General features: G+C 39.3%; 1 protein-coding gene across 4 annotated transcripts in view; it reads right to left on the bottom strand.

The window, feature by feature from the left end:
- PBX1 (PBX homeobox 1) overlaps positions 1 to 23676 on the bottom strand; it is a 334057-nt gene that overhangs the window by 12464 nt on the left and 297917 nt on the right. For 3 of the 4 annotated variants that reach the window (XM_044001860.1, XM_044001861.1, XM_044001862.1), the window contains exons 7-8: positions 14960 to 15072; positions 13599 to 13688 (exon numbers count right to left, since the gene is read on the bottom strand). In XM_044001860.1, the coding sequence (XP_043857795.1) occupies positions 13599 to 13688; positions 14960 to 15072 (203 nt within the window). The remainder of the gene's footprint in view (positions 1 to 13598; positions 13689 to 14959; positions 15073 to 23676) is intronic. The other variant, XM_044001863.1, reaches the window with a different exon arrangement.

Below are 23676 nucleotides of genomic sequence, written 5' to 3'. Positions count from 1 at the left end.
AAGTCCAACCCATTCAATACTGTATGTAAGCAGCTTCCACCACCTATATCTTTGTATTCCTTATTATTACACAGGAAGACATATATGCTAACACATCTCTGACCATCCAAGAGACAGCAATTACCACAGATTATCAGACCGACAATGACATGGCATGTAAAGAGAGACACTGAGCCAACTCCACATCCCAGAGACTGGCATATTCAAGTACACTTAGGACATTAATAGCAATTTACGTGCCATCACTGAGACAAAGCCACAAAGGCTCCGTTGGCAGCCTCTTATTTTGAAGCCTATTATTTGTGGGAGTTACAAGCTATAATCACAACAGAAACTTTCAAAACCCTTATCTTCCGTGACGCACCAAATCTATTTCAGAGCCGTAATTGCTATGTCACCAGAGAGTTTGCAGCTTAATGCACTCAAATGCCGTTTGGTGTTTGCAGGGTCATTACAGCTAACGGAAGGGGGAGTGGGGAGGGGGGAAGATGAAGGTGGTGGGGGAAAAGGGTGAGGGGGGGATATTGAAGGAAGATGTTCATTGGGGGAGGGGAGAGCAGGCAAACAGCTTTTAAACATTGGGCCCTGGTCGCTATTGTGCCGAACTTATTTTTAGAAGAATGCTATTTAAAAAAAAATTCTATGTACAGAAGAAATGAAAGTGAGAGCAAGGGGAAAAATCCTTTGTGCTCAAGAGCAGGATGCTGATTTGCCACGCCCTATAGCTCTTTCTTAAATACTGGGGGACACCCTGATTTATTTCTGGGCTCATCATCCAAGGCACTGAGAGGGGAAGAAAAAGAAGAATTGATTTTGTATGTTAATTGCCTCCAGCAACCCTCAAAAGAGGGGATTTTTCCAGCTGTGTAGTGGGTTGGGGAATTTGTCTTGATTTTATTGTACATATGTTTGCTGTGGGAAAGAGCAAGGGACTTGTGCAGCATCCCAGTGGTTTAAACTCTTCAAGGATATGCTACCATATTGGCTTAACTCAGGACAGATTCCCATTCTTTAGGGGCATTACAAAATATGAATGATCATCCAAGGGCCTGGCTTCTCATCCAAAATGGGTCTGGCTTAGGTTAATATTTGATAATAGTAACATTTTTCAAAAGTTTACAAAGTGTTTCTCTTGCAATGGCCTTGTAGGATAAACACCATAAGATAGAGAAGTTGGGGATGAGATAGGGTAAGTAGCTTTCCTGGAGTCACGCAGAGAATGTCAGAATCAGTATTTGAATCAAGATCACCTGACTGTGTACAATTCCCATAAACATACACTAGACTATTCCCAATTTAATAATTTAGCCTCCCTCTCTCTCTCTCTCTCTCTCTCTCTCTCTCTCTCTCTCTCTCTCTCTCTCTCTCTCTCTCATGCTATCCCTAACCCTAGTTGTCCCTGGTCTGCAACTTATTGTTTTAGAGCATTATCTCAGGGAGCAAAAAGGTGAAGTGACTTACAGGTGATTAAACAATGAGATGTGTGGGGCAGCTAGGTGGCATAGTGGATAGAGCACCAGCCCTGGAGTCAGGAGTACCTGAGTTCAAATCCGGCCTCAGACACTTAACACTTACTAGCTGTGTGACCCTGGGCAAGTCACTTAACCCCAATTGCCTCACTAAAAACCAAACCAAAACAAAACAAAACAAACAAACAAAAAAACCCAATGATATGTGTCAGAGAAAAGATCTGAATACAGTTCTTCCTGATTGCAAGGTAGGCCATCTATCTACTACATCATGCTACCTCCTAAGGTATTCATCCATGGTATTTATACCAGCAAAACTTATTTAGCAATAGGGAGTTAAAAAAATCTTCTTAGATAAAAACTAAGATCATTTCTTTCATACAGAATATAGACTAAAGTCCCCCTATGATGGCTCATAATAGCATGAAGATGGCCCTGAGGTCTTAAAGGCTTTGCTATTGAAAAATAAGCTCTGGCAAGTCCTGCCAAGCCCTAAAGCTTTGGACTACCCTAGTGGCAAACTATGTATCTTTTGTCTCAAGGCCAGCCTAGACAGGTTTGGAAATGCTCATTACTAGTGCAAAGTATACTGTCCCTTTAAGGCCTTTTGCATATGGAGCATTTTAGTAAATGGAACAGGCAAAAAAAGTATATTTATGTAAAGTGAAAGACATATCAAATGTCAAAGTATGTAAGACATTGTTTCTGTTATAGATGAACATTCTGATAAAAATTCTTTTCCTATTTTTTTAGTAAGAAGAAATGCTGATATATGTATATGAAGAAACAGATTTGAGATGGTATTTCAACAGTTTGGGTAAAAAAATAAACTGTAGTATAAATATAAATACACAAATCACCTTGCGAACCATGGAGAATGATGCCTCACTTATGTGTGAAGAGTTTGATGTTTTACAGATGCAGAGAAAGCACTTTTTATCTATTAAAAACCAGATAAGTATAAGTGTAAAGAAACATTGCTTCAAGGATAGCCAAAAACAGTGTTAAAGACTTTTGAACTCTAGGCTATTATGGTACCTTAGTTCAATTGCTTATTGTGACTAAAGAGGATACTTTTTTTAAAAATTAGAAATCATATAAGTATCCGAAGAGTGAGGTATGAGTAGAAAAGGAATGAGAATTTAATAAGGGAAATTTGAGGTACTGAGGCTTTTTAAATGAAAGGCAAGTCACTGAAACTCAGGAAGCTCTCATTTAAGCCATTGAAGGTATAAGAACTAGGAAAAGGAAATGGGTATAGGAAACTGATAGAAAACCCTTGGGAGTAGGAGAATGAGGTTAAACTGTCAGAACTTTGACATTTAGAAGCAGTCAGAAGACAGAAGGCTTCAGTCGAGTGATCCCTGACAATATTGGCCAACATCTTCATGGACAGATATTTTCCTTCATTGAGTTGGAGATAGATGAAACTTTTCATAATGGTTGGCTTGGCCAATTTTAAAAAGCCAACCTGAACTGTGTTTCAGGGAGTTCCATTCTGCCTGGACAATCTGGGCATGTGAATAACTGAATGGACTGATCAGTAGAGCCCAATGATGGCCATTGTTATGAACTTTGCCATTTTCTGACTTAACAAGAACTGCTATTCACTTTAAAACACAACACTTTCAAAGCATCCTATTAAAGGTGATTGCAAATGGAAGGAGCTTCTAAATATTTTGTTTAAGTAGAAGACAGGAAGATTTTCCCAGTTGAAGAGTGGTGAGGACTAACTATTAAGTAATGAGCAAAGGAACAGTGTCTTATGGTCCTTATGTTACTGAATGGACCATTGCATCAATGTCTGCAGTGCAGAGTTTTGGGGTACCACAATAAGCACATGAAGTTTCCTTCCTCATGTGTTTCCCTGCTAGTTTCCTTTTTCTGTATGCCCATTCTTCAGTGTAGATATTGAGTGCATTGGTGGAAGAGTATGATTCAGATCTAAATGTGAGCAGTAATGTATTTTATTATTTAAGAATTTGCTTTAATATATCAGTATTGATGTTGCCTTGTTTTCTGTTGGGTAGTTATGTTTAAGAGGCAAATTAGGTAAACATCATGCATTGCATGAATGAATTACATTGTGAATGGCTAGTTCTGTAGATAGAAAATTCATCATATGGGGGCTAAATAGGTAGAGTGGTAATTAGGGGAAGTGCATTATTCCCTAGGATCCCAAGAGAGTTTGAACTCAACAGTGTGGTTGTAGTCTGTCTCTGATTACCTAAACATGCTAATATGAAAGTTGGATAGAGAAAGTATACTACATGTGATTATATATATACACACACACATACATGTACATACACATATATGTACATGCATGTGTATGGATATCTGTATATTTGTGTGTGTACATGTGATATATGTGTGTGCATATATATGCATATACGTATGTGGAGATGTATATATGTATGGTAAAGTATACAGCAGGTTAGAGGATATTTTGCTTAGATTTTTCTAGGATGACAATCCAGTTCTATCTAGGGAAGATTTTCCTACACTTATGCATAGAATAAAGCACCAAACTACATGAACAGTAAAATTTAACATTCAGAAGCAATCACTTTGAAGATGGCAGATATAGAACCATACCAATAGTAGATGGGGATATCAGGTCTCCTTTTACCATGTCTATTAAAAATTTCTGTTTTTTAAGAAAGATTGTAGATAAAAGGACAATAAAAAATCAAAGGATTAAAAATAGATCTTCTGAAGAAAGGTTTTAAAAAATTGGAGTTGTTTAACATAGAAAAGAGAAAATTAATGGATGACTTAATAAAGCTTCAAAGATAGGAGAATTCTTTGGCTATACTGATTTAATTGTTTGCTGCTTCTGCATCTCCACAAAGGACCAATAAAGAAAAAAAATGAAATTCCAACACAGAAAAAGGTAGTTTGGATTAGGGATTCTTAACCTGAGATCCATATTTTTGTTTTTTTGTTTTCTAAATTTTGATAACTGTATTCAGTACAATTGATTTCCTTTTTTATTCTTAGTCTATATATTTAAAATATTAATTTGAGAAGTGGAATCACCAACCCACTAAATTATAAACACCAAAAAAATTATGAACTTCCTATTTAGACCAAAGGAAAAAAATGTTGACTATATCAGTAAACAAACAATAGAACATCTCACCAAGGAAGATGGTGGATGAAATTTCAGGGTTGGGCAGTAAGAAGGTTGGAGGACAAGAAGACAGTGCAACACTTCTCATAAACACACACACACACACACACACACACACACACACACACACACACACACACACCCCAAAACTGTGGTGGTGGTAAAAAAAAATGAATATAGCTTCTTGTCCATACTAGGGACTCCATAAATTTCTGGTAAATTGGTTGGCTGAATTGAAAAAGTAGACAAGTGTTGGTTATAAATTAAGTTTATATTGTCTTCAAAAAAGGGGAAAGAATAACAAAGAGGCATATTTTGTAAATAGAGACTTTGGAGACTGCATTAATGACCAGGCATTTAAGTCTGTATAATACTTAGAAAATGAACTGGATGGAAAATAAAATATATCAAGAAAAGGAAAATGGAGGAATATGAATGAGAAGTGAAAAGATGAAATTTCTGTTCATGGCATGTGACGAGGCCATTCTGTTTTTCACAGTCAAACTCTTGCTCTATCTCTTTAAACGTGTTTGAAGCTCTATGTGCTGGAAAAGATACAGGCAGGCTGACTCTACATTAAAAGCCAAGCTACCAAACTACTGCTCCAAAGGGCAGTGGTTAATGAATAATCTTAATTATTCAATGCAAATCAGCTTTTTTTCCCCCCAGCTCCAAGCTTTAATAGCAATCTGAGAAAGAGGCTCAGAAAAGGTTTTCTCTGAATACACATTGTGGATATGCACATGGAGTAACCACAGTTTACCCTTTTCCCCCTCTCTTTTTGTTTTTGTTATGAGAAAAAAGGAGACAAAAGAAAGTAAAAGAGAACCTCTCAGAATGCTAAGATGGGAAATTAATAGCCCTCTGTTAAAGTGCTAGTTAAGTATTAAAGTTTTGTCCTTCCAGAAGGAGGAAGGGCTAATGAACAAAAGCAGCTGGCCAAGGTTTTGGAGACAAACTTCATAAAGTCTTTTATAGTTAGAGCCAGGACAGTTATGTATAAATATTGAAAAATTTTAAATTTCAAAAAATGGTTCATGACTATGTCTTTTGATGGTGCAAAGAGAAGCCAAGGTTATAGATGAATTGTGATGAGAGAGTCAAAAATTAGTGAGAAAGATACCAAATTGTACCTAAATGCTTTTATATATTTAAATCTTTCACTAAGTTGAACCATCATTCTAAGACAAGTGAATATTATTTATGTAGACTCAATTCTTTTCAGAAAAAAGGACACTATTTTTTTTGAGAAAAAATCTTGAATCAAAAATAATGCCAATCTGTTTCTCACTTACCTACGTCTATGGAAAGCTTAATTGTTTGGTCTATAAAACATAACTGGATGCTGGGGCACACATATCTGAATGTATCCTGAAGTTCTTAGAAAGAAATAAACTGAGGTATTTACCCTGCAAATCTATAAAGTGACAACAAATGTTTGTTTTTTATAGGTCAGATATGTGATGAATTTGGTGTTTGTGGAAACATCGTTTTTAGGGGGAGTGGGTAGTTAGAAAATAAGTCTAAGTGTCTACACTATGAAAATCCCACATTTGACTAAAATAACTTGTGGTATCTTCATCCCTAAAGCACTCTGAAAAGAAGGTAGCTGCCCATCTGCATTGGACCCACTAAGGCATTTTCCCTTGATGAAGGCAAGGATGCTACATTAGATGACCTTGATGTCCTTATCAAGCCAGAGAAACTGGGGGGGGGGGGGCTTTAAAGAGGCAGAGATTTCTCACAAAGTAAAATAATGTGGCTCGGGCTCCAAGGGCAAACATGTAGAAGATTACACAAGAAAAATGGGCTCAGCTGCGGGACTCTGAGCAAGGTGGGCTTGTCCAGCCACCAGTCAAGACAAAGGAAAAAGGCCATCTCCAGAAATCAATGCAATTGCTTCCAACATTTTGATTCAATGAATATTCATTGAATTCCTGGAGAGGCCACATCACTGCATTAGGGACAAGCCTAGTCTCTAGTTAGGTTTTTGAAGCTTTGGCCCTGTTTATTGAAGCAAAGAGTAAGGCTAAGCTAACTCGTCACACTGGCCCCCAGAGCATGAACAAGATCTCAGTTTGAGGGAAGTAGGGTTGTAAATCCAAATGGTTGGCTCATCTGGGAAGGACAATGCAAAATAATAATTCCACATGCAAAGGGTACTGCCTATATTTGCATTCATAAATGGTCAGTCTTTGAGCCTTAGCTTTTCCAAACACGCAGAAATAAAAACAGTGTCCATTTCTTTGTGGCCTTGAACTCTATTCCCCTTTCTTCATGTACTTCCTCAGTAATAGCAAACCACGAGCTTTGCACAGACTCAGAGGATGCTGAAGCTGGAAGGAACCTGAGAGATCATCAAGACCAACCCCCTCATTTTGCAGATGAATAAATAGGTCTAAAGAGTTGAAATGACTTGCCGGAGCTTGGACAGGTGGCAAAGCCAGGACCAGAACACCGCTCTCCTGCTTTCCAGCCCACTGCTTTTTTTATTGTGTCACATTTCTCTGGCTTCGGCTGTTTCTCTAGTTTCCCACAGAGGAGGATGGAAGGCCTCCAGACTTAGAGTTAAGTGCACAAAGTTGTGGGGAGGAGAGCCAAAAAAGAGACTCCCTTAGGATTCAATAGAGAAATGTAGCTACCAGGTTTGACAGAGCCTAGGACTCCCCACAAAAATCCTTGGTTCCTTATAAATGAATGTGTGTGTATATATATGTACATCTATGTGTGTATATGTGTGCACGTATATGTGTATATATATAAAAAACATACTTGTATGTATGTATGTATGTATGTGTGTATATATATATATATATATATATATATATCAGGCATATGATTCTGTTTAGTAACCACATCACCAGGACCAAGGCCAACAAAACTGGCTGTGGCTAATGCTAGTGCCACAAAGAGCAAGGAAGGCTCCAGGATGTGATGCTTATTATTATTATAAACGCCTGCCATGTTTGTTTGGTTTCTTGGCGGTGGGTTTTTCAAACGATCGGTGGTTGATCTTGAAAGTCTTTTTTCTGCTCTATTATTTCAACCTCGCCCCCTGGGATCTAAAGTTGGCAGACTCCCCAGCCTCTATCTTTAAAAAAAAAAAAGGGAGAATAATTGCGGATAGAGTTTTAAACTATCCAGGGGTGAACTTCCTGAGGCATATCTGTGATCTCCACTGGACTCATAGACGATGTGCTTGTGACTTGACCGGCACACATGAAGCCAGGGAGCCACCTTCTCCCTTTTCTAGAATATAGGGAAGAGAAGGTGATCCCGAAAGCAAAAGCATTGGCTGACTTTCTTGTCCCTTAAAAAGTTTCATGCTGTCCTTATTAGCCAGATTAATAAGATGAGAAATCAAAGGAGTCTGATGGTATAGTTAAGGAGATTTCTATGCTCATGCACAAATTCACAAAGGAATTAAATACCCATGGTCTTTGAATTCTCAGTTGAAGAAGACTTTTAAAGTTCATTGTCCTAAATGCTTGGGGATGGGGTAGACTTTAATGTGCTTACTCTTTTAAATCTCCTGATGGGGAGCAGCTGGGTGGTGCAGTGGATAGAGCACCAGCCCTGGATTCAGGAGGACCTGAGTTCAAATCCAGCCTCAGGCACTTGACACTCACTAGCTGTGTGACCCTGGGCAAGTCGCTTAACCCTCATTGCCCCACCAGTAAATAAATAGATAGATAGATAGGTAGATGGATGGATGGATGGATGGATGGATGGATGGATGGATGGATGGATAGATAGATAGATAGATAGATAGATAGATAGATAGATAGATAGATAGATAGATAGATAGATAAATCTCCTGATGGTTTTCAAGGAAGAATTTCTAAAATAAGCCACCCAGATGGGTGAACCATTAGATTGTAATCTCCTTGAGGCAAGGGCTATCTTTTGCCTCTTTTGTATTCCTTAGAACTCAGTGCCTGGCACATAGTAGGTGCTTAATAAATGTTATTGATTGAACCACACATTCGATATACTCACCAGCCCCAATACATAGTTTTTAATAGAGGGTCATAAAGTTTATGGGTACTTAACAAAGTCCAATCTTGTTCAACAGCCTGTTAATTGATGTGGAGACGGGTAAGCCCTCTCCATTTTTACTTCCCTATGTAGGTATTTTGTTTTTTGGTTAGGTTAACTTTTCATTAACAGCAGCACTAGAAAGTAGACAGGATAAGGAATGGTAGTAAAATTCAAACTAGCCAATTTTGCTATTCTCCTTTTTTTGATAAGATGTTTATGAGAAGAGTGACTTAATGTCCTATATTTCAGAAAGTAGACACTGACAAGCTGGAGTATATCCAGATGAGGTTGGCTAGGATACAGAGATGATCCAAAACCTTCTCATATGAGGGAAGAGCATAAAGGAATTAAGAATGTTTAGTCTAGAAAAGAAAAAAATGAGAGTTGAACCATAAGGAGATTTTAAAAACTAATCATGTCATCAAATCTGGGATATGTGGTTTATCGGGTTGGAAGGATGTCGCAACTCTTGACCCAGTCTTGACTTTATCTTGTCTAGGTAAGTAGATTCTTTCAAGGTTTGGGGAAAGGAACTAGTCAGACTGAATTTTTTTTAATAAGGGATGAATCACTTAATGGAGATAGGAGAGAAAGGATACATTGTCCTTTGAGTCTTAACACCCATGAAGCTGTGTATTGGCCCTCACATGATCAACTCTGGGATATGTATATAATATATTTGTCCAAATGGAAAGACTTCATAACTCTTTACCCAAAGAATAAAAAGGTGGTCCAATAACCACATTGTTGTTAAATTAAATGGAATCATTAAAAACAAAACAAAATAAAAATTATTGTTCCCTTGTTGACCAGGCACGTGCACCAATAATAATTCTCTCTCTGGTTTAAGTGCATGTCTAGGCTATCTTGAAATAATGTTCAAGCTTAAAGACCTGCTCTATAAACTACTACAGCACAATTTTACTAATTAAAAAGAACTTCCTAACAGAACTGTAGGGAAAAAGGAATGGGTTACTTCAATGCATAGGTAGTGAGTTCACTGTCATTGGATATGTTGAACCAAAGGCCAGCTGACAATTTGCTGTGAATGATGTATACAAGATACTATGTGAACAGGTTGGACTAGATGACCACTAAGGTCCCTTTCAATTCTAAGGTTGAATTATTGGATAAAATCAAGGTTGGAAGATTTCCTGAGGATTTAATTATTCATATCCTCCCTATTTCTCCATATCCTGCAAAGCTGAGAGCTGCAAGGTAAAGAAATAGGGCAGTTGCTAAAACTGGATTTCTGATATGAAATCAACAAGAAAGAAGAGGAAGGGGTCATATTCTTCTGCATTTTGGGGGGTTTAACTCAAGGAAATTCGATAATGGTCACAAACAATAAAATTGTCTAAGTGGGGTGAAAAGTTCTACTGAATTACTAAAAAAAATCCTCAAATATCATTTTTTGTCAAACAAAGCCTAGTATAAGTAACATTTGAAATGAGATAATGTACGTGAAATGGGAAGGGGTCTCATCGGAATTGGTCTTTAAAGGATGGGCAGGAATTCAAAGGCAGAAAGCTGTGAGGGGGGAGGTGTCAGAGGAGGAAAATCCAGGTCTTTGGGTCTCTGTTTCCTCTACCAGAGTCATCTCTACCTCTTGTCATCAGTGAAAAGGAAGCAGATAAAAAGATTTAATTGGATTCTCATAAAAACCAAGGAAAGATCTGTTTAGGCTGTGACTCTGTGAGTACCCCATAGGTATAAACTTTAATGTGGGGGAGGGAGAGAGAATCTTTATCTTAATAAATCCACACCATAAAACACTGATGAGTTCTGAAAAACCCATTCAGACAAAAGAAAAAATGCAGCAACTCAACAGTTTGTCCCAGAAGCTTATACTTCATCTTTTGGGCTTTTACAACTGTTTTCCACTGGGATCTCACAACATTCAATTTGATTCAAAAACATTCATTATGTGTGAGGCACTTCATTACTGGTGATAGAAAGACAAAGAAGAAAATAGTTTTTGTCCTCAAAGAGCTTGCATTCTACTTGAAATTAGATTCTACCTAGTAAGCCAGGGGTGGTAAGGCTTAAATTATGTGTGTGTGTGCAGATGTGTAGATGTGCATATATATATATATATATATATATAAATAAAAATACATGATATATTTTCTATAGATACATATATACACAATAACACACACTGATGATGGATAGATGATAGTGAACAACAACTCTTTGTAACACTATTTGGGTTTTCTTTTCAAAGATATTGTAGTGGTCTCCCATTTCCTTCTCCCCCTCATCTTACAGATGAGGAAACTGAGGCAAACAGGATTAAATGACATGCTCTGGATCACATAGCTAGTAATTATTCAAGATCAGATTTGAACTCAGGTTTTCTTGACTCAGCTCGGCACTCTATCCTCTGTGCCACCTAGCATATAAACACACACACCATATCTATCTATCTAGATCTAGATATGTGTAGACTTTGCGGACAGCCTATATATGTAATAAATGCATTATTTTCATGTTATGTATATATGCCTATGTGAATACATATATATTTATTTATGTAAATTTTGCATGTGGCTTTTTAAACTATATAGTTTTCTAAAAATAAATGATGGTCCTTCCTATTATTAAAGAAGAAATTCTGATCCCCATTTTGTAGGTAAGAAGTTAAATCTATTGCTTCTCATACTGCTATACTCAGGGGACAGAAACCAGGCATCCTGACTTCTAGGACTGTGCAGCTGTGGCTACACCAGAATGAAACCATTTCTGCTCTACCTTTGACACAGACACCTGGATTGAACTCTTTGCAGTCATTCCTGTGTGAAGACTAGATGGATAGGATGGGGGTAAAGCCTCCACCAATATAGATGGAGGAAACCAAGCTGTAAAGACTATCTATAGACCTCTGCTCACAGAGCAAGGGGATTGTCTGGAGCTCGGCAGGATTCCATGGTTGGGTGTAGTTTAGGGATTTGTTTATTTTTCATTTCTTGGCTTCAAACTTTTCATTCCTGTTTCTGTCTCTTTCAGTCTCTACTCATTTTTTTCCCTCTTCTCTTGGCAGCAATACTTCTACTCCCCTACATATATATTTCCTCTTCTAACACACACACACACACACACACACACACACACTCTTCAGCTTAACACAAAATACTCCTTTATGAAAATGTATTTCCCTATAACAAGCTTACATCTCCTGGGGAGGGGGACAATTTAAAACTGATACCCAAGTATCATATCTTATCATGATCAGACTTTGACTCATTTATTCTGTATATTAAAAAGCTAGCAATGGAGTAAATACAGCTCACAGAAAAATTAATGAAAAATGATAGACTCTTTCAAATGACATTTCCAAGCCCAGTTTTTGCAGCAACCTTATATAATCAGACATAATTGTCTGCACATGTTCAGTTACGTTACTTCAGAAATTATTCCCAGCTCCACCAGATGACGTCAGAGGTCAGAGCTGAACCTGAGATCCTGAATGTTGCTCTCTTTTCTACTACCCAATTAGGAAGGAAAGACTCCAAAGAGAAGAGCGGTTAGCCGCATTCCCTTCCATGTCACATGCACTCTCTGTAGCCTCCTTTTTTGGGTGTGCCCACGTTTCTGTCTCTATGTTGTGATTTCTTTGTGAGTCCCTCCTGTATGCCAAAATGCAAAGCTCCCTTGGGAAAATACATACTTAATCTTACAAAAAATTCAGGCCCACATGGAAGGGCATGTGTACTTGGGTGTGGGCATAGATACACTTTGCAATTCTGAAGCAGTTCATCATTCCAAATACCCCTATTCCCAGCTCAACTAGTCGAGGAGAACTTCCCCTGAACAGCCGAACTTCCTTTTTCAGATATCTTGCCTTGACTTTTGGAGAAATCGCCATTCATGGAACCCTTGTAAAGACATACTGGCTCTTCTTCCTACCTCATTTCTTGATACCCTTCCATGAACAGGACTTGACTGTCCAATGGGGATGCTCAATAGGGTCAACCTTGCTCTCTTATCAATCACAACTAAAAAAAGTTTTGATGTACAAAATGGGCATGAGGCAGAGGAAGATAACAAACAACCCATCTGTATTCCTCTTGCCAATGATTTTATCTCCATGACTCTCCAATTTGCAGTCATCCCAACAGCAGCAATAATAAAACAAATACCCATCAATATCTTTAAAGTTCTGAGCCACCCTTCTGCGTGAGCCTCCAGTGACCTCTATAAACCCAGAAAATACCCCCCCCCATCCAGAGAACAGCCTCCTTTTCCAGGCTGCCCTCTTGTCCCAGCTTGCTGTCACTGCTGTTGAGATGGCGGACGATTGATCTGAGAAATGAAGTTGGATTGCTGTCCCGAATCTACACTCGGTTCTCCTTGTGTCTGTCTGATCGATTTCACTCTGTGCGATATAGCTTGTCGCTATGAATTTTCATGCTCTCCGGGAGCCGCCAGCGCACCCAAGAACAAGTAGAAGATGGTTCATCTGTCGTTCCCCCCCACCCACCTCACCCCCTCAACCATCTTAATTTTTTTTTGCTACAGACTGACTGGAGCAAGGTTTATTTTTAGACAGTGGCCCTGGTTGCAATGGATTCTGGCTACTGGCTCTCTTGCCAGGGTTCCCAAGCCTCAGTCTGTGGTGACATTTCCTACCACTGTTGTACTAGGTGTCACCTGTTTAGCGGCTCCTCTCAACTGAATGCATGTGGCCGCAGGTGCTATGCAAACACTGATTGTGTCTGACAGCCTTAGACGCCAGCTGCCTGCATGAAGCCTGCCCGATCCCCACTTTTTTGTGGGTAGAATGCTGCCTTTGGCATGACTGATACAGAAGCAATAAACTAGGTGACCGTAAAACTAAGACAAGTCCTACTAAGTGGCATTCTGAGCCCCATGGCTTTGAAATAATTGGTAGTGATAGAATGAAAAAGGAAGGGAGGACAAGGGGAGGGGGAAGAGCCTATTTTTCTTACACTGATGCCCTGCGGACTGTACATCTGACTGGCTGCAAGTCCGTCACTGTATCCTCCTGTCTGGCTGATAACATGGCGAAGGGTATCCACCTAAACAGATGAAGAACAACAAAGAAAAAATTAGCGAAACAGAAAGAGAAGACATCATCATCGTTGTCATTGTCATCATCATCAGGCGGGCTATATCTTGGGCATGCCAAACCAGTGCCATCATTTTGAGGGGTGCCCTTCTTGAACACAGGATTCGGTAGAGAGAAGTGCCTGCAGTCACTTCATCATCAGCTCTGAGTACAATTCTCAAGTTGGTAAAGAGACCACAAGGAGTAAGATGAAAAGCAGCTGACCTCACTAAGAGGGAAGCAGATTCACTAAGAAAACACATGAAGATCTGAACAGGGGAAAGAGGAGTGAAGCATTTACCCACTTCCCTTTGCTACAGGTTAGGCTACATAGTGGTTTTTTTTTTCAATTCCCCAATGTCCTTTAAAGTCAGATTTCTGATTGGAGAGGGCTTGGGAAGCCATTTCAGAAGATAGCCAACTTTTTTGTCATTTAGCCAGAGTCTATTCCAAACATATTTCCAGGGCAATGTTTCCCAAGCCAGCAGCTATATCACCAACAAAATGGCCAAACCCAATGAAGCTTCCTTGTCTGCATCCAGAGCAGGGAACTGGATTCATCTGGATCAGAAATTCTCAGAAATTCCCCACCCCTTTTAGAGAGCATCATGATTAGAGAAACAAGAAGGCTTCTTGTTTACTGAGGAGCACTGAGTTCCTAGAACGTCTGTTTTCAAACAATGGTGTACACTTGTCAAAAGAAACTGAAGTCCCTCTGCTTCAAATGTGATCATGGAAAAATATCTATTGCACTGGATTGGGTGGCTTTTTGGTTAAGAATGAAAACACAACATGCTCATATATTTGCCCATTTATTATTTTTTCTCCTTTTAAGCAGACCTTGAGCTCTGGTGTCCAACGTAAGTGAAGGAAACCTGGAAATATGAGACAACACTTTGAACTTCCCATTCCTTTCCTTTAGTGAAAAAGAACACATAGGTTGGTTCCACTTGCCAGGTGTGCATTGGAATACCTTGACTGTTTTCTCTGCAGCTCCTCTCCTGCCTTCCTACTATAACTGTCAAGCCAGAGCCAAATGCATTCACAAAGTGTGGACGAGATTCCCCAAGACAATGTTTGTTGTTGCTTTTTATTTTACTTTATTTTCATTTTTTTATTTTTGTTTTGGTTTGGTGGTGAGGTTGGTTTGATTTTTTATCTTTCTCTCTGTACAGGTGTGGGAAATTGCCAATACCATGGAGGGCTCGCATTTGCTTGGCAGTACATTGGCTGGGTCCCTACCTGTGACTGCACGTTGGCTCCAACCTGGGCCCCTTGGTAAGAATCCCCATTGAGTGACTGCACGCTCATGAACAAATCTCCAGAGTTTGACATGTTAAAAGAACTGGAAGAACCTGAAAAGGAAAGAGTGAGGCACCTGAATCATAGAAAGGAAAAGGATCAATCCCCGCAACTCTCAGCCAAGAGGAAGGACATCATGCAAAGCAATTCCCCCCAATGAAAATGAAAATTAAAAACAACAACAAAAACACAGTTTGGTTAGTAGTATGAAGAATAGAGCAAGCAATAAAGAGTGCCAATTGTTGAAGTTATGCGAAGCTCCAAGATATGTCATATTGCCAGCAAGACTATATCCTTTCATGGCTTTCAAGCTAGGAAAGGGGAAGTGGTTCCATTCTGTTCATCTCAGTCTTCCTGGAAAATTGGTCTACAATGCAGCTTGCAACTTCTACCTTACTCAGTCTTATGACTAGCTGTGGGACTAGTCAAATCTGGTGAACTGGAACAAGATAATGCCAGTCAAGCCACCTACAAGAGCAAGGTGACCTATTCCATCCCATGATGAATGCGCTGCTTCCATAATTCTTTTTTACAATCCATGGAGTAGCACCACACAGGGGTCACATATAAAGGCAATGAGTGTTATGCCTAAGAATCTGTCTTTTGTTAGGAGTTCCTTATATTCTTTCTTTTCAGGAAGGTAGAATCCACAATGGCCTTAAGGGCATTAGGAGAATGATAAATTTAACCCTTCCATACCATCTCCCTAGAGAGATGAAAGAAAGAAGAAAATCATGAGCCAAGGATCCTCCCTAAGTTTATATAATAAAAATTAACAATAATAATATCTGCATACATATATGTGTATAAATATGCGCATATGTATATATTTATTGTATGTGTGTATACCTTCAGAATGGGGTAGTTAACTAACTTTTCAAAAGATTTCCACCTATCTGGAATGGAGTTCTAAGTAGCCATTGCTACTTTACTAATATGATTTTCTTCCTTGCCTTCTCCGCCCTGCTAGAGCACAGCTTGAATGGATGAAGGGGGGGAAAAAGGCTCAGAATTATTCTGGAAATTATCGTGCAGCTCAGCGCATTAAGAGAGAAAGCTCAACGTGCAAGGTTTGGTTATAAACATGACATTAGCCTTGAAAGGGAGAGACTTCAGGGGCCCAGGTCAGCTCCACTGTACTTTTTCAACCCCATACTGCTCAAATTTGCTCCCTTCCCACACATCTTGACAGCCATCATCTGTGTGGAATCGCCCAGCAATGGTTCATGCGTAGGCTCTGATACTTGATTTCTGGTTTCTTTACAAATACAGGAATCTCAGCTCTTCTCAAATGACCTTCCTGACATATTAGAGGTGTTGGGGCTAAAAGAACGCTATCTCTTGCCATAGAAAAAGTATTGCTTAATGGGCAACAACCATTACTGGTACTCAACCACTAACCAAATGAACCTATGTTACTTGATGTTCATCTTCTCAAAACATTCTGGTATCATCAAAGATTAGGTAAAAGAGAAGCTTGTAATACATAGAATTGAGGAAGGGAGAATCCCCAAGTCCAGAGCTGGCTTTCAGCCTTTTTCCCCCTAGAGAATGTCCTTACCAACAACCCAAAGTCTACAAAGAATTAGCTAATAATTTCACTAGTTAGGACCCCACCACGAGGCAGAGAGGAAAGACTCATTTACATCTTCTCTTACTGTCAAATGGAAGTTAAGCACAAACCATTCGTTTCCATAAATTAAAACATTTGGAAAATATATATATTTTAAAAAATTTCAAGACTTCAGGAAGTTATTTAAAGAGAAGCCCAAGTCTACAAGAAATGGATATTTCTAGAGGAACTTGATTGCCAGATCTAAACCTTGTATTCTCCTCCTAGTCTCTGGAATGTGAATCTTCATTTCATTCCTGGCTCCACCTGAGACTTTTTCCCTTCTACTCCAATAGCTTTCTCACTGTGGAGATGCCTCTGCCCTTGTGGCTCTGTCCTCAGATTTCACTGTGGGTTCCTGGCACCACCATTGCACGAGGTCATCCTCCACATCCCACTCCTGACTTCAGATTTTTCTACTTGCTAGCTCCCTTCTATGTATGGGATGTCTTCTTCCCCATTAGGATGTAGGGACTGCCTTTTTCACTTGTTTTTCCATATTCCCAGCATTTAGCACAATTCCTGGCACATAGTAGTAGATAGAGAAGCTAGTTAATTATCATCTGTTGAGAGTAGTAGATAGAGAGCAGGATTCAAAGCCAGGAAGACCTGGGTTCTGATAACACTTCTGACACATGTTAACTACAACCCTGGGTAAGTCAAGTAACTTCTCAGTACTCTAGGCAACCCTTTTAAGACTATAATCCAAGTTGCTAGAAAACTACACATCTTCACTGGCAGCAAAAGCTTCCTCACTGGGGAATCTCCCTATTTTAATGAAATCACAGAAACAATCTATAGTCTCCATATGGCTTATATTAGAAGAGATGGCCAAGTTGCATGGAGACAAGGCAGAGTCCTTGCCTGATCTGGTGTCACCAACCTACTCTAATGCTTCCTGGGCTAATGAACATTGTGTGCCAGTGATTCAATGGTCTACCTTTGGGATTTCCTTCCCAGATCATTGGATTCTCATTGTGTCTAATCATCTCCTTGATAAAAACCTCACAAAGCCATCTCTTTTAGAGTTGTTTCTTAAAGAAACCTAACACAAGATTCCTTCTGGAGTCAGCTTGAAGACCCCTGCTTAAATGCCATGTTATGTTAGCTATTTTCAGGTCACTGGACAGGCACATAACGGGAAGGTTTGGGGAGGGTGCTGGAAGGAGTACTCATGTTAGTGAGATCATGGTTTTAATCACTGCATTAGAGCTTGAAATGTGGCCATCTTTGTTTTTCTCTCCCTTCAAAACTTGCCCAAAGTGCCCACACTAGACAATTGGTAGATGGTTTACTGGGAATTAGCACCCAAACTGGGGGATGGGGGTAGGAAACACCTCCAAAGAGCCCAAATTCATTTCAACTAACAAGGCAGAAGCTGGGGAGGTAGGTGAGATGCCATTTATAAGATATATACTGCAATTGACAGAGATTATTTCAAAAAATATATGTGCATAGATAAATTATAAATATGTCTGGCTGCTTAATGTACACCGAGATAAATATGCGCATACCAATGTATTTCATGTACAAATGCATTTGTATCACAGCAGTAATTGCAGAGATAGCCCCTTCTGCTGTTGGCAATGCTGTCTCAGCACTTTGTCATCTCTATACAGCCATGTATGAACATGGCCATGGCCCCTGACTCTCTGATAAGGATCTGGGGTCTAGGAGTGACCTGAGAGAAGACTAAGACACTATTAAAACCACAACTCGACAGACAGAAGTCCTTACTGATGATCTAAGAAACCATGGGCTGAAGACAGCCTGAGAACCTACAAAGGCACTATTTGCAAAAGTGATAACCTACTGAAAGGTACCCAATTTATAGTCAAATCTTGAATGAACCCTCTTGAGGTCTTTAAAGAGCTGAAGAAAATCACCTGGCTTGCTGAGAAGGTCATTCTGGGATGTTGCCTGCAGGTTTTTGTAAAGGGATAGCCAATTACTGGAAGCACTTTTTAAGATGTGCCTTCCTTTCCGTTCATTATTCTCCTTTACTTATCTTTCGAAGCTTCTACTCCCCTCCCCTTCCATCCACTGCCATCCAATCTCTGCAAATGAGTAATAAAAATTCCCCATGAACTTGACTCCTATAGCCTTTGTGGATTCCCCATTGGATTCTTCCCTCTCTGCTCCTCTCTCTTTTTATCTCCACTCTTGGGGAACTTATTAAGGAGAAGTATACTATGTGGAACGACAGAGAGGTGGCCAGTGGATAGAATGCCTGGCCTGCAGTCAGGAAGATGAATCTTCCTGAGTTCAAATCCGGCCTCAGACAATTACAAGCTGTGTGACCCTGGGCAAGTTACTTAGCCCTGTTTGTCTCAGTTCTTCATCTGTAAAATGAGCTGGAGAAGGAAACGGCAAACCACTCCAGTATTTTTGCCAAGAAAACCCCAAATGTTTTGAGAGTGTCAGACATGACTGGAAAACAACTGAATGTAAGGCACTACACTTAATATTGGGGATAGAAAGACAAAATGACAATTCAACCCTGATCTCAAGAAGCTTACATTTTATTAGGGATTTCTGGGATGAAGTTTATCCATTGGGCCACTCACCTGCATTTCAGGAGAAGTGAAAGAAAACACAGCAGACTATATGGTGACAGAGCAGAGAGAAAAAAATCACCACTTGAGGCAGCTAGGTGGCACAGTGGATAAAGCACCAGCCCTGGATTCAGGAGCACCTGAGTTCAAATCCTGCCTCAGACACTTGACACTAGCTGTGTGATCCTGGGCAAGTCACTTAACCCTCATTGCCCCACAATAAATAAAGTAATTAAAATAAAAAAATAAAAATAAAACAAAAATCACCACTTGATCAATTTGCTGAGAGCCACTTAAAAAGAAGCCCTGAATGTAAAAAAGCACAGTCTGTACCCTGAATGTAAAAAAGCACAGGGGAGGGGATGGCTACATTATAATAAAATGCACACATTTTTAACTTGTTTTGCAATATGAGCCAAAGATTTAGAATTTTTTTTTAAGGAATAAATTTTTCTCTGTTACTTTACTTAAGTGACTTCCCTCACTACAAAGATTACTGATTTGTTCAGTAACAATGTTGGAGGGGAAAAAATATCAACTTGCAGTTTGCAGTGGTGAAGAGAAGAGTGGGCTAGGAGTCAGGAAGACGTGTTTATGTATCTCCTCAAATACATACTAGCAATGTGACCCCTTAGAAAAGTCACTTAGTGGGGGGCAGCTAGGTGGTGCAGTGGATAGAGCACTGGCCCTGGATTCAGGAGGACCTGAGTTCAAATCTGGCCTCAGACACTTAACACTTACTAGCTGTGTGACCCTGGGCAAGTCACTTAACCCCCAATTGCCTAACTAAAAAAACAAAAACAAAAAACAACAAAAAAAAGAAAAGTCACTTAGCCTCTCTCAGCCTCAGTTACCTCATCTATAAAAATGGAGATAACAGTAATACTTCACAAACTCAAAGGGCTCTGCAACTAAAATGCTAGCCACTGATAAGTGGCACAAGATAGAGCGCTAGACCTAGAGTTAAGAAGATCTGAGTTCAAAGCCAGCCTCAGACACTTACTAGCTGTGTGACCCTGGGCAAGTCACTTAACCTATGTCTGACTCAGTTTCTTCATCTAAAAATAGGGATAATAATAGCACTGACCTTCTGCAATTGTGAGGATAAAATGAGAGTTTTGTTGTTGTTGTTTGTTTTTTGGGTTTTTTTTTTTTTTTTGCAGGGCAATGAGGATTAAGTGACATGTCCAGGGTCACACAGCTAGTAAGTGTCAAATGTCTGAAGTCAAATTTGAACTCAGTTCCTCCTAAGTCCAGGGCCAGTGCTTTATCCACTGTGCTACCTAGCTGCCCCCAAAATGAGATATTTCTAAAGGGACCATGCAAACCTTAAAGTGCTATTAATATTAGTAGTATCATTGTTATTACTGTGATGATGAAGACAATGAAGATAGGCTCCATGCTTAATATCTGAAATGTCTATTTTGGAAGTTTAAAGTTGCCATGGTTGATTTGGACAGGGAAATGAAGGTCTCCTAGAAATGACTCCCAGATGTATTTCTGGAATGTATGATAAAATTGTATTTGTCTGGAACATAGAATACTGAATTCCCTCTAAATTCCCAAGCATTTCCCAAGCAACCAGATGAGTATATATGGATGAGAATACAGATATGATAAAAGCTATGCACTACCCCAAGGTAAACTTCCAGTAAATAAATCAATAAAAACAATCTGTTTTTTTTGTTTTCATTTTAGAAGTCTCTATTTTGAAGACTTCGAGGTTCACAGTTTTTAAAAATGCACAAAATATAACAAATAAACAATAATCAAGGCCCTTCTAGAACAATAAAGATAAACTATCTTTTCTCTTTGTATGGACAACACACTTTTCTACTTAGGGAATTTAAGAAAGCTTCATGGGTATTCTCTCCTTATTTTTCCAAAAAGCTCGAGGGAATTTCAATGGGAAAATATCATGCCTGTTTCCTAAACTGAATAACTGAGGCACAGAACAATGACTTGAACACTCTGGCCAGATTAGATTCCCAGAGATAGAGGAGAACCTAGAACACCTATGTTTCATTACCTTTCACATCATCTCAGCCTATCACTCCTGCTATTTTTTCCTTAAAATTGTTTTTCTATCTTTTCCATTTTTCTTTTTGCCTCTGACCTGGAAGAATTATTCCTGCTTCCTATAAGAAACAAAAGCTGAATAGAAGGGTGGTCTTGTGGAGTGTGACATTCCTCAGAATGTGTATGGAAGTTAGGGTTTTAAGGTTTCACATTTTGCAGGCAGGAATGCAATGGTTGGCTTTCTACATTTCATTTAGCCATGAGGAGGAAAAGAAAAGAGAGGTGGGGAAATAGAGAGGAAGGGAGAAAGAAACTAAGGGAAAAGAGGAAAACTAAGGGAAGGAGGAATGGAGAGAGAGAGAGAGAGAGAGAGAGAGAGAGAGAGAGGGAGGGAGGGAGGGAGGGAGGGAGGGAGGGAGAGAGAGAGAGAGAGAGAGAGAGAGAGAGAGAGAGAGAGAGAGAGAGAAAGGGAGAGAAGGAGGAGGAGGAGGAGGAGGAGCAGAAATTCTTTCCCTTGGTCTTAAAAAGAAAATAAAAAGGTCCCCTGAGGACTTATTAGACGAGTCACAAAACCCTATTACACAGCCAGCGTCTCTGGATACTTCACCTCCTACAAAGCCGTGCATGTTGTACAAACATTTTTAAGGGAGCTGAACTGTGGGGACAAAGTCCAAATGAGCCACACTTTCACCACTCTGAAAGTCACCAAGTTTTCTGGCAGTGAATGTTATGTGGGGCCTGTCATTAGCCCTTTGATGTCGCTCCTTCACAGTGCTGGAGAGGCTGGCTATATGTGAAGATGAACTTGCCACCATCTCTGACACTCAAAGAGGTAAACAAAATGAAGGAATTCTAGGCTTCTAATCCTCCACACCCCCTGAAAGCATTTAGTCTGTCCCATTGCCCGACCTGAACATTTCAAGGTCTTAGAGACTGTGCCACTTTGAGACTCAATGCAGCACTTATTAGCTTTTTCTGGCTAATTCAATAGAGCTCTCAACACCCATGGGCTTTAAAGTTGGAAAAGGTGTTCAAGACTATTTAGTGCCAGCCCTTCATTTTTTTTTTTGTTTACAGGTGAGCAAATTAAAGCCCAAAGAGGCCAAGACTCTGTGTTTATTGACAGTAGGATTTATTTTACTTTCAGTTCATATTGCTTAGCCCAGTGCTTGGCACACATTAAACACAATAAATGTTTTTTGTTTTGTTTTGTTTTCCCATTCATTTCGTGTTAAGGCTATGGTTACAAAGAGAACAGATCCACATAGCAGAACTGTAATCTGAATTTGAGTCTTTTGACTCCACTTCAGTACACTACACTGCCTCTGAGAGATGAAAGTCTCTAGATATAGATTCTCCTTTTGAAGAAACAATAACAACACTTCTTATGCTCCCTGTCAAAATTAAAATCAATACCAAAAAAACATGCCATGGGAACAGCATCCCTTAGGTCACTGCAAATGGAGTAGATACTGTAATAATTGATGCTTGGGATGAATATGTAGGGATGCTTATTTGTAATTTCTTTCTACCAAAAAGTGTCCAAATTTGTTATTTTTGCATTTTCTTCTTTCAAAGACATTTCCCCCTTCTCTTATTCTCTTAGCATTGCCTCTTGCTAGTATCTCAAATAAGATAATGCATGTAAGGTTTTCTGCAAACTTTCTCACATCATTTAAACTGCCAGTTATTATTATTACAAAAAAACATAGGTGTTCTACCCTCTCCCATAAAATCTGACCCATGGCCAACCCCCAAAGCGTAAAATGTATTTTTTCTACAGTGTAGTCAAAGTGATGGGTGACATGCTCTTTTCACATAACAAAAGTACCTTTCCCGAACAAGACTTCAGAAGAAATACCCTGAAGAGGCCCAGAAAATAACCCTACCCCCCACACTCCAAAGATGTACAAAGTTCCCAGGTCACCCAACCCTTGAAGAACTTCCAACTCTTCTGCATCATTTTAACACTCATCCATCTGTCATTTTCAAATTGCTTCCAACTTCAATTAGAACGCTTCCCTTTGAAATCACTGATTATCTATTTGGTTCATCAGGGCAAGAATCTCATTTGAAGTTTGAGCATTTGTAAGTTCTTGACTTATCTGTGTAAAGATCTTGTGTTTGTTTTAGGAGCAAAATACAGAAAAGCCTATTTAAGATTTTTTTTCCTCTAGAAGATGTTTATCTCTTGAAGTTCCAAGTTACTAGAAAGAGTACTTTCTTCACTTTGTCTAGCTACAAAGACATTCCTCCACATGTAATTTCCAACAACATAGACACAAATAAAACTTCTGGCTCTGTTGTCCCTAGCTATTCAACCTTGGTGCCCTCAGAAGTCAGAGAAGGAATTCCTTAGAAAGCTGCTGTTATAGGCTCTGACAGGATATAGTCAAATGATCACAGGACTGTGGATTTACAACTGGACAGAGTCTTAGAAAACATTTATCTTAATCATTGCACTTTACAGA

The sequence above is a fragment of the Dromiciops gliroides genome, chromosome 4, assembly GCF_019393635.1.
Source record: "Dromiciops gliroides isolate mDroGli1 chromosome 4, mDroGli1.pri, whole genome shotgun sequence".
NCBI classification, from domain to species: domain Eukaryota; kingdom Metazoa; phylum Chordata; class Mammalia; order Microbiotheria; family Microbiotheriidae; genus Dromiciops; species Dromiciops gliroides.
This window is presented reverse-complemented; position numbering and strand designations above follow the sequence as displayed.